This window comes from Dermacentor albipictus, chromosome 1 (genome assembly GCF_038994185.2).
Source record: "Dermacentor albipictus isolate Rhodes 1998 colony chromosome 1, USDA_Dalb.pri_finalv2, whole genome shotgun sequence".
In the NCBI taxonomy this organism is placed as follows: domain Eukaryota; kingdom Metazoa; phylum Arthropoda; class Arachnida; order Ixodida; family Ixodidae; genus Dermacentor; species Dermacentor albipictus.
In genome coordinates, this window is record NC_091821.1 from 323,974,523 (window position 1) to 323,991,077 (window position 16,555).

Consider the following 16,555-nt stretch of genomic DNA (forward strand, 5'->3'; position numbering starts at 1 on the left):
AACTCTGCGACAATCGCAAATGACATGGTGGCCCATGTCTTGACTAAACACTTCGCCAGATCCTGCAATGCATTGGTGCCGCTAGGTTAGCATGCAAGATAAAAAAAAATTTATGAGCTTTTGTATCCAAAGAATGAAAGCAGTGCATCATTGTTGTCATGCTAAGCGAGAAAGCGTTCTGTGATGGTGGTGACGATGATGTTGCCAGCTTGTGATGGCAATGACATTGGCTAGACTGGCTCTGATGGTAAGCTGTTGCAAACACAGTTTTGATTTTGTGTCCAACTGTACCATGTAGGCAACTTTCGTATCAATTTTCTTGGAAACTAGGAGGCATGGTTAGAATTGGCTGAATACTGTTATCATTCATTGTGAGCTACCTTTTTAGCTTAAAAATCTTCCAAGGGCAGGCCGAAGATGAGCATTTTGGCTGGAGATGGCACGTATTTGTCGCATTCACTGTCTCCTAAGCAACTACAAGACAGACACTGCTGCTACTGGGGGGTCACCAATACGGTCAGGCATGTGTGTGGTGACCAGCAAAGTTCGGATTATTCAGCAAAGGCCAATTTGAGGATCTAAATAACAAAAGCTTGGGCCAATAAAAATATACTGAAGCCGGCCAGGACCTTCATTGTGGTCCAAGAACTCGGGGTCGAATTAATGGAGGCCTGCATCATCATCATCAGCCTGGTTACGCCCACTGCAGGGCAAAGGCCTCTCCCATATTTCTCCAACAACCCTGGTCATGTACTAATTGTGGCCATGCCGTCCCTGCAAACTTCTTAATCTCATACGCCCACCTAACTTTCTGTCGTCCCCTGCTACGCTTCCCTTCCCTTGGAATCCAGTCCGTAACCCTTAATGACCATCGGTTATCTTCCCTCCTCATTACATGTCCTGCCCATGCCCATTTCTTTTTCTTGATTTGAACTAAGATGTCATTAACACGCGTTTGTTCCCTGACCCAATCTGCTCTTTTCTTATCCCTTAACGTTACACCTATCATTCTTCTTTCCATAGCTCGTTGCGTCGTCCTCAATTTGAGTAGAACCCTTTTCGTAAGCCTCCAGGTTTCTGCCCCGTAGGTGAGTACTGGTAAGACACAGCTATTATACACTTTTCTTTTGAGGGATAATGGCAACCTGCTGTTCATGATCTGAGAATGCCTGCCAAACGCACCCCAGCCCATTCTTATTCTTCTGATTATTTCTGTCTCATGATCCGGATCCGCAGTCACTACCTGCCCTAAGTAGATGTATTCCCTTACGACTTCCAGTGCCTCGCTGCCTATTGTAAACTGTTGTTCTCTTCCGAGACTGTTAAACATTACTTTACTTTTCTGCAGATTAATTTTTAGACCCACTCTTCTGCTTTGCCTCTCCAGGTCAGTGAGCATGCATTGCAGTTGGTCCCCTGAGTTACTAAGCAAGGCAATATCATCAGCGAATCGCAAGTTACTAAGGTATTCTCCATTAACTTTTATCCCCATTTCTTCCCAATCCAGGTCTCTGAATACCTCCTGTAAACACGCTGTGAATAGCATTGGAGAGATCGTATCTTCCTGCCTGACGCCTTTCTTTATTGGGATTTTGTTGCTCTCTTTATGGAGGACTATGGTGGCTGTGGAGCCGCTATAGATATTTTTCAGTATTTTTACATATGGCTCGTCTACACCCTGATTCCGTAATGCCTCCATGACTGCTGAGGTTTCGACAGAATCAAATGCTTTCTTGTAATCAATGAAAGCTATATATAATGGTTGGTTATATTCCGCACATTTCTCTATCACCTGATTGATAGTGTGAATATGATCTATTGTTGAGTAGCCTTTACGGAATCCTGCCTGGTCCTTTGCTTGACAGAAGTCTAAGGTGTTCCTGATTCTATTTGTGATTACCTTAGTAAATAGTTTGTAGGCAACGGACAGTAAGCTGATTGGTCTATAATTTTTCAAGTCTTTGGCGTCCCCTTTCTTATGAATTAGGATTATGTTAGCATTTTTCCAAGATTCCGGTACGCTCGACGTTATGAGGCATTGCGTATACAGGGTGGCCAGTTTCTCTAGAACAATATGCCCACCATCCTTCAACAAATCTGCTGTTACCTGACCCTCCCCTGCATATGCTGCACTAACAAAAAAATTAGTTTTCGTGTGCTCCCCCTGTTTCCGAGAGGTGTGTCCCACCCTCACAAGGGATCACTGTTTCTGACAAGCCTTTCTTCTATGCCCTGTTGCCCACATGTGTATTGTGTCCTCAAAATGAGTTTTTTTCCCCCATTGGTGTCTTACCACCTTTTCTCAAGGTAACCTCATTTATAACATCAGTGTTAATTGACTCACACAGTTCTAGTTACTCTTCATTACGCAACCAAACCAGTTCCACCTATTGCTTCAGCTGCTGAGCATTTTGGTCATTTCCAAACCTAGAAAGTGAGGCTAGTCAGCACAAGCAATGGAAAGCAATCGTGTATATTAAGCCCTGTCTAAAACAGTGCGTGGTATCTCTACTTCTTTTCTGTCTATGCCAGTGTGTACTCCTCCTGGAAATCTTTCTTGCAGTGTAGATCCAGAAAGCTCATGAAAACACTACTCTCTAACTAAAATATTGACCAAGTGTTATAGCAGCTCACCTCATTACTTTAACTCTTTCGTTACCACGCCTGTTCAAGTTGATCACCGGTGACTAATGCTTTAGATCGCCGATTTCGACATGTTGGAGCCATTTCTTAACCACTTAAGAGGAAGCTTTAGCTCGAGTGCTCCTATCTAAATACATGTAAAAGGAGATTTCGTTTTTCTCAGCAACCACTGTACCGAATTTGACGAGGTTTGTTGCATTTAAAAGACAAACTTAAAATCTAGTGACTGTTGGTTTCGAATTTTTGAGTTAGGTTGTCAATTTTTTATTAAAAATTGGCAAAAATCGAAAATTTTCAAAAAACGAAACTATCAAGTTTACAACTCTGTAACTCAACCACTAAAAATGATAATACAATTCTGTGAATTACATCTAATAGTACATCTAAAGAGAACAAAATTGATATGTTACACATGAATATAAAAAAGTTTAATCATAGGGAAATACAACTTTTGCAAAACCATTGTAACCAACGTAACAAATTCACGTAAGATGTAAAATGACATATTGAATTTGTCCGCTTTGAATGATCTAATGGATGCCGTTTACAGAACCGCGATATCAGTTCTTCATGCAGAATTATGAATTTGTAAACTTCGTGCTTCTATTTTTTTCAAACGGTCATATATTTGAAAATCGTTTTAAGAAAATTCAAGCCCTAAATCGAAATTCCGCTTCCAACAGTCACTAGAATTTAACTTTCTCTCTCAAAAGCAACAAATTTCATTAAAATCGGTCCAGGGGTTATCTCAGAAAAACGTTTTTGCATTTTTACATGTATTTGAATAGGCCGCGTCGGAGTTGGGCCCGAGCTAAAGCTTCCTCTTAAGGCTGTCCAGTAGTTAGTACAAGCACTTAAATTTCAGATTCGGTTTAAATTTTCACGGTTCGGTGATGTTGTGATTTCTGAAGGACCTTTTTGTGAACTAATGCGCGTGCGTCGTAGTGAAAAGAAGCATGGTTGTGACCTTCTGCCACGCTCGAGAAAAAAGCATGCCGCTCACGGTTACGCAGCACTAGCATCAAAACATTGTAATCAAATGAATCCCAGCAAGTCAAGAATTAAAATACTATCACTGGCTTTGCTGTCCAACAGTGCTGAGCGGGGATATTTAACCGAAAATAATGCCAGCTATTCACTAGTGAGATCTTGTTTGGAGTCCGAGTTGCCTTATTCTGCCAAAGTGTACCTCTGAAGGTCTGCTATATGTCCAACATGTGGACCTGGCATTTTCGACCAGTTTCCAAGAGTTTCAGTTTCATTTCTCTCATAAAATGCAGGCAAGGGGCACTGCCGGTGTCACTGCACAGTTATCGAAAGCCGCTGCCATAGCGTTGACCCGCGCAGCTGCATTGCGAGAAAAGCGTCCCACTTGAAAGTATGCAGCACCCACACTTAAATTTAGTGATGAGGACTCAAGTTATGATTCCAAAGAAGACAGCAAAGCAGAGTCAAGCTATGGCGGCGACAATGCTTTGTTGCCACCAGAGTCAGCATGGGACATCCACAGCTGTTCACCAACGAGTTCCCTTTATGGCCTTGAGCAGTCTCCTTCCTTGTGCGCGCCTATCTGCCAATCTCTTTGCAGGACCTGAGAGCTCTGCTGATTATCTTCAGGGTGCATACTTCGCTTGGGTATGATGTGCTGCGTTCAGCAGCAAAGAAACTTCTGTTCACGCCAAAAAGACCACCCATAGGACATCTCGGCCCAGCACTACGGATCAGCACAAGGCAGTATACAACTGCGTGGAATTTCTTTCTACTCTTCTCTGCAGAGGTGATAAAGACAACCTGCAAAAATTCAAACAGATTTGCTTGGATGCATAATCTTGTAGTTGCCCAGCTACGCTGAGAGCGATAGATCCTGGAAGAGGTGAATGACTATAGACGAACTGGTGAAGTACGTTCCTTGGGCTTCTTGTCGGACCATCTTCAGAATATGCCGAACAGACGGAACTGCAAAATATGTTACGAGGACCGCGAAGTTGAACAAAAACCAGACATTTGTGGGAAAACTGAGGAGTGCACCTATGCTTCACAAAATGCAGGAAGTGCTTCACCACATGGCATGAGCGATGAATTGGTCTTAGTCGCTTTTTTGTATCCGAAGAACAGCGGTGTACTGAGCATTTATTTTTACATACGCTATTCCTGAGTTATTCATTTTTTAAATGCATACTCTGATATTTCCTTTGACATTATTGTTTTTGTATATACAGTCGACTCTCGCTACAATGGACCATGATAATCCAGCAAAAGATATGCGTTTTATCCGAAGTCCATAATATTCGATACGCCTCGCTTCCAAAGCTTTCGTCGCTATGTCTGACAACTTTGTTGGAAAGAGTGAGTGATGAACAAAGTAAAAAACCAACAAAAAAAGTCCCTGTTTCATGCTAAAGGTGAAGCATCGATTGCGGTAGCAAATTAAGCAAGATAAGTGTGGCAGCAGCAGCGAGCGAATTGACCTTCATGCTGTCTCCTGCCTTAACGAGAACTAAACGTCAAAAGCACAGCTCATACGAAGCTACCGGCATTGGGCGCACTTTGTCCACATCGCAGATCGTTTCGAAGATGAGGCCCACATGTGCGCGCACTTTATTCACATAGCAGATCGCTTTCAAGATACAGCGGCTGTGCCGTAAGCAGCAGCCGCTGGAGTATAACCCACTCTCTTTCGCCTCCTCCTCCCTCGTGCCTTGCGCGTGAAAGAAGACGACACATTTTTGCCTCGCCTTCCTCCCTCACGCACGTGGTATTGGAAAGAGCATTTCATTATGCACAATATGCTATGCTGCAATGTGTGCTGTAATATTATTTGTAGAGGTAAATTTTTTTCCGAGACCTACAAAAAACGACCATTTTCTCGCGGTAACAAAAGAGTTAAGTCTACCAGTTGGCCAGCTATGCAATCGCCACGTCCTCAGTTTGCTTGAAACAACCACAGATTGAAGTAACAATGACAGGCTGGCTTACTTTAGCACAGGAGCTAAGACAACAACTTTGTACAAAAGTAAAGCTTTTAGTGAATAACAATGGTGCTAGTACAGCTAAACAGAAGTGTTTCCCAAAATGCTACCATTTGTCCAAATGCAGCTACTAGTTAAAAGCAGCACTAAGACACATTACTGGCTTTCAAAAGCTGACAAGATGTACAACAAGGACACTGGCTTTCTGTCTATAGCATAGTGAAGCTGCAATGACAAGTGACCAATGCCCACACACCTCCTTGAAAGCTGTGTACTCAGCCAGCGGCATGATGACTTCATGCACATAGCGGATTCGCACACGTAGGGACCCCCAGTCCTCACGAATGGGAGGTGTCAGGCCACCCAAAGAAAACCACTCTTCCGTTTCTTCACAGTTAACCAAGCTGTCCAACTCGACTGTAACTTCCGCTGAAACGTAAAAAGTGGCACAGCCAAGGTTACCAGCAAATAGAGCTGAAGGACACTGGTAAAGGCATGTAGGCATGCAAAATCACAGCAGACTAGGTGTTGCTTACCCATTTCCATGTCTTTTGACCTTTTCCCTTTAGTGTAAAGAGTAATGGTGAAAGATGTGACGTCTGACGGAAGGTCCCTAGGGAAGCAGTACAATACAAGCTTAAGTGATGGTCAATAAATTTGTTTAGAATGTTTTTATGTGGGCCAGATACATAATCGGGATGGCCTCTCATGGCCTATTTCATGTAATACCACAATGAAAAAAAAAAAGAAATTGCACATTCATCCGACTAACAAAGAAAGGTGGCAGGCTTGATAACTGAGCCAAAACACAATGACATGTACATTTTAAACTATCTTCACAAGCTGTTAGCTCATGCCATGTTTTAAAAAGGTGTTTGTGTGCTATGGTTATCCAAAGTGTTCGAGTAGGGATGTGTGAATATTCAAAATTTTAAATATGAATCAAGTAGATTTTGCTATCTAATCTACATCTGATCAGAGTATTCCCTATACGGAATAGCTTCATATTCATTTCTGTTAAAATATACAGTACAACAACACTGACTGGAGTCTACTAAAAAAAAAGAAAAGAACTCTGACGCCCGCGAGGCGGCGGCGAGGCAAGCCCTCGACGTCCCTTTGTGGGAGGCGTAGGCCCGGCCATCATAAAGTGCTGGTTCTACAATAAAAGTTTATTCCTCCTCCTTCTCCCTGATGCAAGTAGTAGTGACTGTTCTGAATTATTCTGCTGCAGGAGAGCTGCAGTTGCTGCACAGAGGTCTCTGAGCAAGTGCATGAAGCATATAACTCTGCTCAATAATTTACAGTCATGCAATAAGAATGCCTCACCTTCGCACAGCCTATAAATTAACTGTCTTAATTTAGTCACAGCAAATGATTTTTTTTGGTTACTCTCACAATGTTTGCATCCCTTCAAAATGATGTTTAATGCTACGGTACTACACATAGCTCGTTCAATGAGTGCAACACTGAACATGCTGCTCCTTTGTTTCATTGCTGTCATTATCATACAGCAACAAAATATGATCACCCCCCCCCCCCCCCCCCATTTCAGTTTTCCACTTTACAAGATCCCAAGCTCACTGTACATGCAGTAGTGAATGACATTTTAAAAATCAAATAATGCAAATGTGCCTTTATTTAACCAAACTGACTGAAAGCAAGCCTTATATTTTAGTTTGTTTAAAAATTTAAAAATACTCCAGATTAGGTCCAATTTTAAGGTCATTTGTATTTAACATTCATCTTCAATTCAAGAAGAAAATTTTGCTATTTGAGTACACCTATTTCTAAGCAGTAGCACCCACAACCCAAAACCTATGTGTGCACCCAAAACCCATGTGTGCAGTTATAAAAAGGCCGCTTGGCTCTAAACTCACAAAATTTTTAAAATGTAAAGTGCAGTTTCTGGCCTTAAGCTGTGTTGGCTATCATTTCATTATCATGACAGATACCACCATTATCTATCAGTGATATAATCAATCATAAAATGCTCCTAAGTACTCTGAATTTAGAATTTCATTTCCTTAAGACGATGTAGCAGAACCACGGTGTAAGAAGCATACAGAGAGAGGTGTAAAACCCTCGCCGCGTGCGAGAGCTCCGATGCTCGCGGCCACAGTATGTTTGGGGGTAGCGAGCCAGGAGAGAAGGCATGTTCACAGCCGACATAGAGGGCGCTGTGAAATGCAGTCCCAAATCGTGGCGAGCTGCCACGTGTGTGCTGCGCTAACCCGCAGCTGTTTTTGCTCGTGCGGCTGCACTTCCTTGGTGTTTTGAACGCGTTTTTCTATTCCCGTGTTTGATAGTCTTGTGCTTAGCTTTCATCGTCACAGAGGCTCACTTCTGGTGGGCATTGCGCAGACAAAAGTAGCAGCCCCCCCCCCCCTTCTTTTTTTAGACATATTTGCAATGGGAAGAAAGTGTTTCGTCCCGAACTGCGATTTGGGCTACCGGACTTGCACGGAGCGTGTGCCCCTATTCAAAGCTCCGTCCGCCAATGTTCGTCTGGAGCAGTGGCACCGTGTGATTCCCAGGCCAGGACTTTGACACCTACCGACCATATCTGCGCCAAGCATCTTTCAGAGGACGTGATATCCCGGACATATTAAGCGAAGCTCAATAGAAAAGTGCTGCTTAATGCGGAAAAGAGGCCTGTGCTGTCTAAAGGCACAGTTCCCACCTTATTTCCAAAATGCGCAAAGTACCTCACATGGCCAAATAGATCTCTAAAGCAGCCTTTTAAGAGAGAACCTCCTGCGCGAGCACCCAAGCGACGTCGGCCGAAAGTCGACAACAAGGGTGCAACGCAGCATCTGTAAGCTTCTTTGCCCGCTGCGAATCCTATGGTCTCGGAAACAGCCTTGATGCCAGCGGCTAAGCAACATCATCTTCAATATGCCACCTTGACACCATGTTTGGCACTTGACTGTGGCTCAACCAGCGCATCGCATTGTGATGCTCAACAAAGTGAAACCCAGGTAAGCTACCCGCTTCATATATGCTTGGTTGCTTTTTCCTTTTTTTTCTTTAATCTAGCCTCAATGATTCTGTATACGATTTCGTTTTGTACGGGTTGGTAGCACAGTTCAAGATTGTATTGCTGATGGCAACGTCACTGCTAGTTTGTTTCATTCCGACAATTCAAACTTTATGGAACCAGAGGAATGCCTGCATAAAGAGAAGAATGAACTCCACTACATCATACCTTGCTTCCCTCAGGGTAGCGAAGAATGCCAGGTAATCTATGCTGCAAACATTTCATAACTGCTGCGCTGATGTTATTTTTTTTACCTTCAGAAAATTTCTCAGACTATCATTTGTCTTGTTATCCTGTCATATCTCACTATATACATTAGCTAAATTATTACAGTGTTAGCTCTTTCATCAACCTGCATTATTAGCATTTCAAACCAATTTGTTTCTTTTTTTTTTCAGAGTGAAGTTGTCAGGGATTTCATTCAGCGTATATTGCCGCTGCAAATTGCTTGCTGATCTCAATATTGTAGCTGTGCTCCATATATCCAGAACTGTCTTTTAACTTCGACTGTACAATGTTTTTTGTCCAGAATGACACCCCCAGAGATGACAGCATAGTAGCCAGTTCCTGTCAACTCAGCAGCATGAACAGGATGTCTGTTCATACCAAAGCATGCGCAGGACGAAGTAAAGACGAGCAGCTGCATGGCACCACATATTCCTACACCCTGATCAAGGAGGAGCCCCTGTCATTTTCACTTCTTTCTAAACATGCATCAAGTCTACAACTGCCCAGCAGAGCATGGGCAGTGCAAGTAGTAGAGGACTTTAGATTGCATGCTGTTGTTTTTTCTGAGCTGGCTTTGGCAAACAGTCTTGAACCTAATCGCCCACCTTATCTTCGAAAACACTAGAGGTAACACCTTCGAGTGACGACTCTCTTTCGGTGAGGACATTTGTTCATGGGCATTCTCTACCTATCGACAGTCTAGGCAGTGAGGCAAGTCTGCATTCTATAAGTGCAGTAGAAAGTGTTGTTCAGAGGTTTCATGACATGCCTGTGTGCGTTGGTGGCCCCTCTACAGAAACATTCAATGATATACATCCCGAGTGCGCATATGTTGACGTCTATGGAATGTGGCATCATAACAAATGCACACTGCTTACTACTGATGAAAAAATATGCAAGGCTTGTGACCGACTGAAAGATGTGCCCCGAATTCATTATGCCAGGCGGAAGAAGAAGAACAAATTGAAGCATGTCCGGCTCATAGCAAGCCCATCAAAAAAAGCCCGAGTCGAAACAATACGCAAAGCGAGAATTGCCTGTTATAAATCTAAGGTACGACTTCTCAACGGGAAAAATAAAGTGGAGGCAGAGCTTGCTAAATGCAAAGCAAAGTTAAGAGAGCTAAATGAGGAATCCATTGAACGTCTTTTTAAGGAGGCGAACCTACCCGAGGCTCAGCAGCTCGTTTTCAATGAGTGTGTGGCAGCCGGAAAAGCTCAGTCAAAGAAGGGTCAAAGATATTCAGACAACTGGACACTACTCTGCCTGCTCCTACATATTAGATCACCTGTAGGGTGCAGGTTTCTAATGGAAAATGAAATTGTTGCATTGCCATCAATTAGAACAATGCGCTGCTACACATATGGCAACAGTCAGCTTCGAGTCCGGCTTTGATAACAAGTTCTTTGCTGCTCTAAAAAGGAAGTTGTCAAAGAAGGACATCTTTCAAAAACACAGTATGCTAATGTTCGATGAACTGCAAGTCTGTAAGAGTAAGCGTGTCCACTCAAACACTATGACATATGTAGGAATGACATCAGAGACAGGAGACTCAGGCGAGCTTGCTGACCATGCCCTGGTTTTTAGGTTTTGCCCTTTTGGTGACAGCTATACTCGACCAATTGGAGTTTTTGCTGCCAGAAGCGCAACTAAAGGCACCGTTCTTGCGCAGTTGCTACTTCAAGCACTTGTTCTACTGGAAGAAGCTGGCATCAAAATTCACGGCTTTGTATGTGATGGGGCATCAACAAACAGAAGTGTGTGGAGCACATTGGGGCTAAGTGGGAGCCTTCAGGACTGCTGCAACTCCTTCACCCACCCAAGTGATCCTACAAGAAAGGTTTTTGCATTTTCAGACGTGCCACATTTAATCAAATGCATAAGAAATCGACTGAAACAGCAGAGGTCCCTAAAGAAGGAAGGCCAATGGATAAGATGAGAAGACTATTCTGCAGTTCACAAAGGGGATCAGAACAAAGCTGGAGGCCTGCAGGTGTGTCCAAAGATTAAATATAGCCGCATCTACCCAACCATTTGCGAAGAAATGTGTGTGAAATTGGCGACACAAGTCTTCAGCCGCTCCATGGCATCAGGCATTAAATTCTACACAGAACAAGGTGTACCGCGTCTTGGCGGCAGTGAGGCGACTGAGGAATTTACTTTAGTTCTGAACGATCCCTTTGATGCATTAAACCGTCGTTTTCCTGCCGAAGGCATTACAAAGCATAGTTCAGACCTTGAAGTTATCAGCCACGGTATTGAATGGCTTGACAGCTGGGAGAAGGAACTTCAGTGTGGCTTGATAACAAGACATATTCCTCACCAAGAGCACATCTGAGGGCCTTTGGGTCACATTAAAAACCACAAAAGAACTTTGCAATGCTCTCCTGCACGATTACAGTTTTAAATATGTCTTGACAAGCAAGATGAATCAAGATCCAATTGAATGTTTCTATGGAAAGATAAGATTGGCTGGAAACCAAAATGACCACCCATCAATGCCTACTTTCTTACAGCTGTACCAGACATTATCCATTTACACCCTCCTCAAGCCTCCTAAATTTGGCAACTGCAGAGTAGTTGAGGGAGAGAAGCCGTTACTAGACATACCCGTTTTCAGGGACCTTATAAACCGAAACAATGTCACATCGGCAAATGGCTTTGCAGATGAAGTGAAGCAGAAACTTTGCAGCCTCATCTATGTAGAGGACTGAGAATGTGATGATGTCATTTGCCAAGCGATGGGCGGAGCAGAAACTGAAGCTGAAGACTGCATAGTTTATTGTTTAACAGGATTCATTTGTAGACAAATGAAAAACTTCACCAGCTGCTCTACATGCAAGTCAGGGTTCAGTACAGAAAAGAACACTTCCGCTGAAGCAGCACTCACGAATGCAAAAACAAGAGGAGGTCTTGCACACCCGAACATGCACCTTTATAATTTACTTAACCAAACAATGTTTGTTTGTAGCATATGCAAATGCCCAGACAGTATACTGGGACACAACTGATGGTGTCCTAGACACATATACACGATTACTTTTCCCTGTGAAGAGCATAAGGAACAAACCGTAGCTCAGTTGCTGCATTACTATGTTACCATGCGAATGAGGCCGCACTGCAGACATGTCAACATGGACATGAAAAAGAAGGCTCAAGAAAAAAAGAAAAAGGCCAAGCTTTGCTCATCATAGCCACAATTTTTACGCAGTATATGTGCATCTGTCATGCAGTGCCAGATCTGTCTCCAAATAAATTGAAATAAAATTTTCCAGCTCATTGTGTGTTGTTATGATCCTCCAGCTGGCAACGCGCTGTGTGGCCCACCGAGGCCACAAACCGAAGAAAAGCACGGTGCCGCACTGAGAAACAGCCTGCGGGGGCTTCCCATGTTTCATCGAACAAAGGAATTCTTCCCGGAGAGGGATACCCAGCGACACCAACGGGCCATCAGAACTTGAAGAAAGAGTGGCCGCTCAGGGGAACAATGGGACGGGGCCACAAGGCCATTACCCGCATCCGTTAGGAGCCAATTCAACAGTAGCAAGCGGTGCCGCTGTATCCAGCCGGTGCCCTCGGCGCCGGACATGCCCAAAGTGTTTTCGAGAAGACCAAACCAACCAAACCCCTTGCAGTTCAGCTGCTGCCACGGTGCTGTGCTACAGAACTTAGATGCGGGATCGCTATGCTTCCTCACCCGTTCCCATGGCCTGACACAGGCAACAAGCGACACCACCTCTTGGGACCGATAATGGGCTTTGAGTGCTTCGGGATCTGTATGACATCATTAACTGCTCTACACCAGATACTTTCACATCAGTAAAGCATTAAGCCTGACACACGTATGATTTTATTATAAGTAAAGCATTTTCTTAGCACTTTCAGTTGTACTCGCGCTACTAAACTCGAAAATTGAGCACAGGCAGTGGGATCTCAAGGCGCCAGCCCACTGATCTGGGCCCGCTAGTCCCGGCGACATCTGTCGTCTGGCAGTAGAACTACAGGGTGTGCCCCCTCCCCCGTGGCCAAACATACCATGGACGCGCTGGTGGGCGCAGTGTCAACACCTCAGTATATTCATACACTGTGAGCATAACTAAACCAAGAGCAGTGACAGGTAGCACAAGTAACAGCAAATCGACTGCGGATTCAGAAATCATGAAGTATTTCAGATACACATCAAGCATCATCCCCCGCCAAAACATTTACAGTAGGGAAAAAGAATATTCTTTTTTTTTTTCTTTTTCAGACAATCTAATAGTAATCAATTCCTACTGCAAAAGTATGAGCTAAAAAACAAAACATTTAGGGCCCTGAAGGATGAATCCTTGCGTTCTAGAAGGTGTTACTCTGGTTGACACTCCTACACAGAAGAAGTCAGTGTGCTTCAGTGGCACTGCAGCTACTTTTAAGTGAATAGCTTTTAACTGGCTGACTGCAGCACCTGCTCAAATGCAGTGGAGTGAAGGTATGTTTCCCAAGCAACCCCTTTTTGTAGGAATTGTTGAGGAGTGTCACTAAAGCGATATGCTGTCTTTAGTCAAAGGGAAGCACTGTGGTCCGCAATGCAGAGTCGAGGAAAAGCTTAAAGTCTTCGTATTTATTAGCCTGGATTTCCACATGGAATAATGTCGGAATTAAATTTTGTATAAGCATGGAAGCCCATTTCATGCAGATAATGCAAGAGTGACTAATAAACTGCATTGTTCATAAGCCGTCATTCATAGCCTTCAGGTTTGTCAGTTCCCAACATCACACTCCTAAGAACACTTTCACAGACTGTTTTTGTCCCAGGGCACTTCCAGAGTAGATGGCAGGTGTACGTTGTTCTTTAATATGCGAGTATGGCCACCTCTCTGCAGCCGCACTCCTAAGTGCAATACTTTTGCATGTGCCCCAGCAGTGCAGAAATTAAATGTCTATGAGCAGAAAGTGAGCAAATAAAAATGTCAAAAGCATTACATGGTTTACATCTCCATTCCCTACCGTGCACCAAAAGATCACAACAGTAGCACCTCGTTCATACCTTTCGTTCTGATGCCAACGCACACGCACATGCAGCGGCTATCACGGAATATCTGGTGGCTATCACTTTCCCCTCCCCGTGTTCCCTTCTCCTTACCCTGTGATCTGGGGGCGTAAAAACAATGCCCCAAGACAATAAAGCTGGCTTTTTCCTTGTTGGCATTGAGAGTGTTGAAGTCTGGTCACTTCACATTTTAGATAAACACGCAAGAAAAAAACACAACCGAGAAAACATACAATCCGAAGTGACTCAACTGTAGTTGACATCTACACAAGGCGAAGCATTACGTAAATCGTTGCAGCATGAGACTCCAACACACACCGAGCTAGTGGAGCTCAAGCAGCTGAAGGCGTACATTGTCGTTTTTGCAGATTCAACAAGCTTACACTTGCACTTCTCAAATTTGGCCTGGGTCAGCAGCTTCTTTAGATGGAGTATTTTGGTAGGAGGTTTTGACATGCCCAGTTGTCGAGAATCATTGCATCATGAGACGCCACTGCTCATCAAGCTAGGAGGGTCTGAGTGCCCGGAGATACATAGTGTCATTTCAAGACAGTGAAAAGAAACCGAAACAAAATCAAACTGGTGGGCAATGCAGGAATATGATGCCACGATGCCGCTAGACCTAAACACGGCGCTCACTTCGCGCTGCTTTCAGTGAGAGCGGCGACACATTTATTGTACAGTGTGCTTCCCATGCCACACGTGCTGTGAAATCGATAGGTGAAGATGCCTATCACAATATGGTTGGCAGCGTGTGAATACCCACAAGAAAATCTGCTGATACCGGAACAGGAAACAGGAGTGCGTGGTGGCATTCTTTACGTGATGCCGGCGGGTGGGCGAGAGCTGTGGGGAAGCAATAGTGGCAGATGCTTACTGCTTTCAATTGCGCATGCCTCATGCCTTTTCCTCTTCACATAGGAGCTAGTGGCCGGAAGATATATCACACCATTACGTTGTCATGACGGTGAAGAATTAGTAGGTGGCACAACAGTGAGTCACAAAACTAACTCTTTATTGGGCGAACCTGTGCCCCCCAAAACAAGTTATACTCGGGCAGAACAATAGTGACGAACACCTCCGTCAACCGTCGAAATCTGATCTGCGAGTCAGGCACGTCGGCTATTTATATATGGCTTATCGAAGATTATAGCATAATCCCTGATGCTCACGTGCCTTCCAGAATGTAAAACGCTACTTTTGTTGCACATTCAATCTGATTACAAAAGGTTACGAGGACAACATAGATAACAGATAGAATGAGCTACACCAATCGAGAATGTTCTGATACATGCAGGTGCATCTCGCGCTAAGGGCAGTAACTTTTAACATTTGTTAGCCGGTGACATAAGCAAAGATGCATGTGAATACGATAGCATTTGGGCGATATACTAAATGTTGATGCCGAAAGATTGTCTTCCAGGAGTGAATTAACCAGTAAAAGGAAGTGTAACTGCACTGGGCCAGTTTTCACATTCTTGATCACAAACATTGGCGCTGGGAAATTGTACAAAACGAGATCATATTAACAAGGTTCTACTGTATTCTATCATATCTTAATCATACTTTTATGAAGGTGGCTTTAAAACCAATATTCATGACAAAAGTCAAACCATTATGGGCAAACAAGCTGTCAATTTCCTGAAATGAAGTTCCATAAGAACAGCACACAATCACAGACTTATGAAAGGAAGCAAAAAGGAAAACAAAGCTCACTCGAGCAGAAAGTCCTCTTCCCAGATTGGATCAGGTGGGCACTTGACCTGAGTGCGGCACACCTTCACCTAATGCCGACAAGGAATTCGTCAGAGGGTGGCAAAGAAAAAACAAGAATGAAGTGTCATAAACCAAGGGCCAATCAGACTGTATGAGCAACATGGGTGGATCATTGCAGGAAGGTGATGGCAAGTAAAATACACTGTTCATGAAAGAGAAAAGAAAGGCTATTAATGATTCCATTTGGCAAAATGCCAGTGGTAAGGTCGAGCAGTACATGGAATGCATGTGAACATGATGGAATCCATTCATGCCACAGATGGATTTGAGAAGCATGCAAAATATGGAACAATCCTCAAGCTATGCCTGTGACAGTAGTGGGACATGCAGAGCAGAGGGGAAGGGGTTACGCAAAGCAGTTGAAAAGTATAAGAGCATCAAATAACAGTTCAAGTGAAAATGGGCCACATGCCACAATTTAGAGAATGTTTCAGAAACAAAGAATGGTGCAAAATAATTTGCACAAGGACTCACTACAACTGAAGGTAGGAAAAAGGATGCTATGAATATGTAACGGTTCCCAGCTGAGCGTCAGTCAAGAAAGCAGAAAATGACGACCTGTACACAGCAGGGGCAGACATGCAATTTTAGGTTGTGCACCTGGAGCCAAGCTTGCAGAACTTCTCATGCAGAACTCTAAAAAGCAGCGAAGAGATCAAACAAGTAAAGTAAATGCCAGTGCATCTTTTGCCATGCAGAGAACAGCAAAGAGTATGTATACACTAGCATCTATAAACAAGTACCTATATATTCTGACCTCCCTTATCTCATGCAAGGTTTTTGTAACTTGAGTCTTCAAAAGGATTAGACGACAAACAATAAGCCACGAAGTGAGTTGGGGCAGGCAGCTTTTGGAAACATTAAAATATA

The 16,555-nt window shown here is 43.6% G+C and overlaps 1 protein-coding gene across 1 annotated transcript in view; it reads right to left on the reverse strand.

Moving 5' to 3' along the window:
• Window positions 1-16,555, reverse strand: part of vap (RAS p21 protein activator vap) — a 75,097-nt gene that overhangs the window by 28,956 nt on the left and 29,586 nt on the right. The window contains exons 14-16 of the mRNA XM_065453226.2: window positions 15,626-15,693; window positions 6,149-6,225; window positions 5,869-6,041 (exon numbers count right to left, since the gene is read on the reverse strand). Coding sequence (XP_065309298.1) covers window positions 5,869-6,041; window positions 6,149-6,225; window positions 15,626-15,693 — 318 coding nt within the window. The remainder of the gene's footprint in view (window positions 1-5,868; window positions 6,042-6,148; window positions 6,226-15,625; window positions 15,694-16,555) is intronic.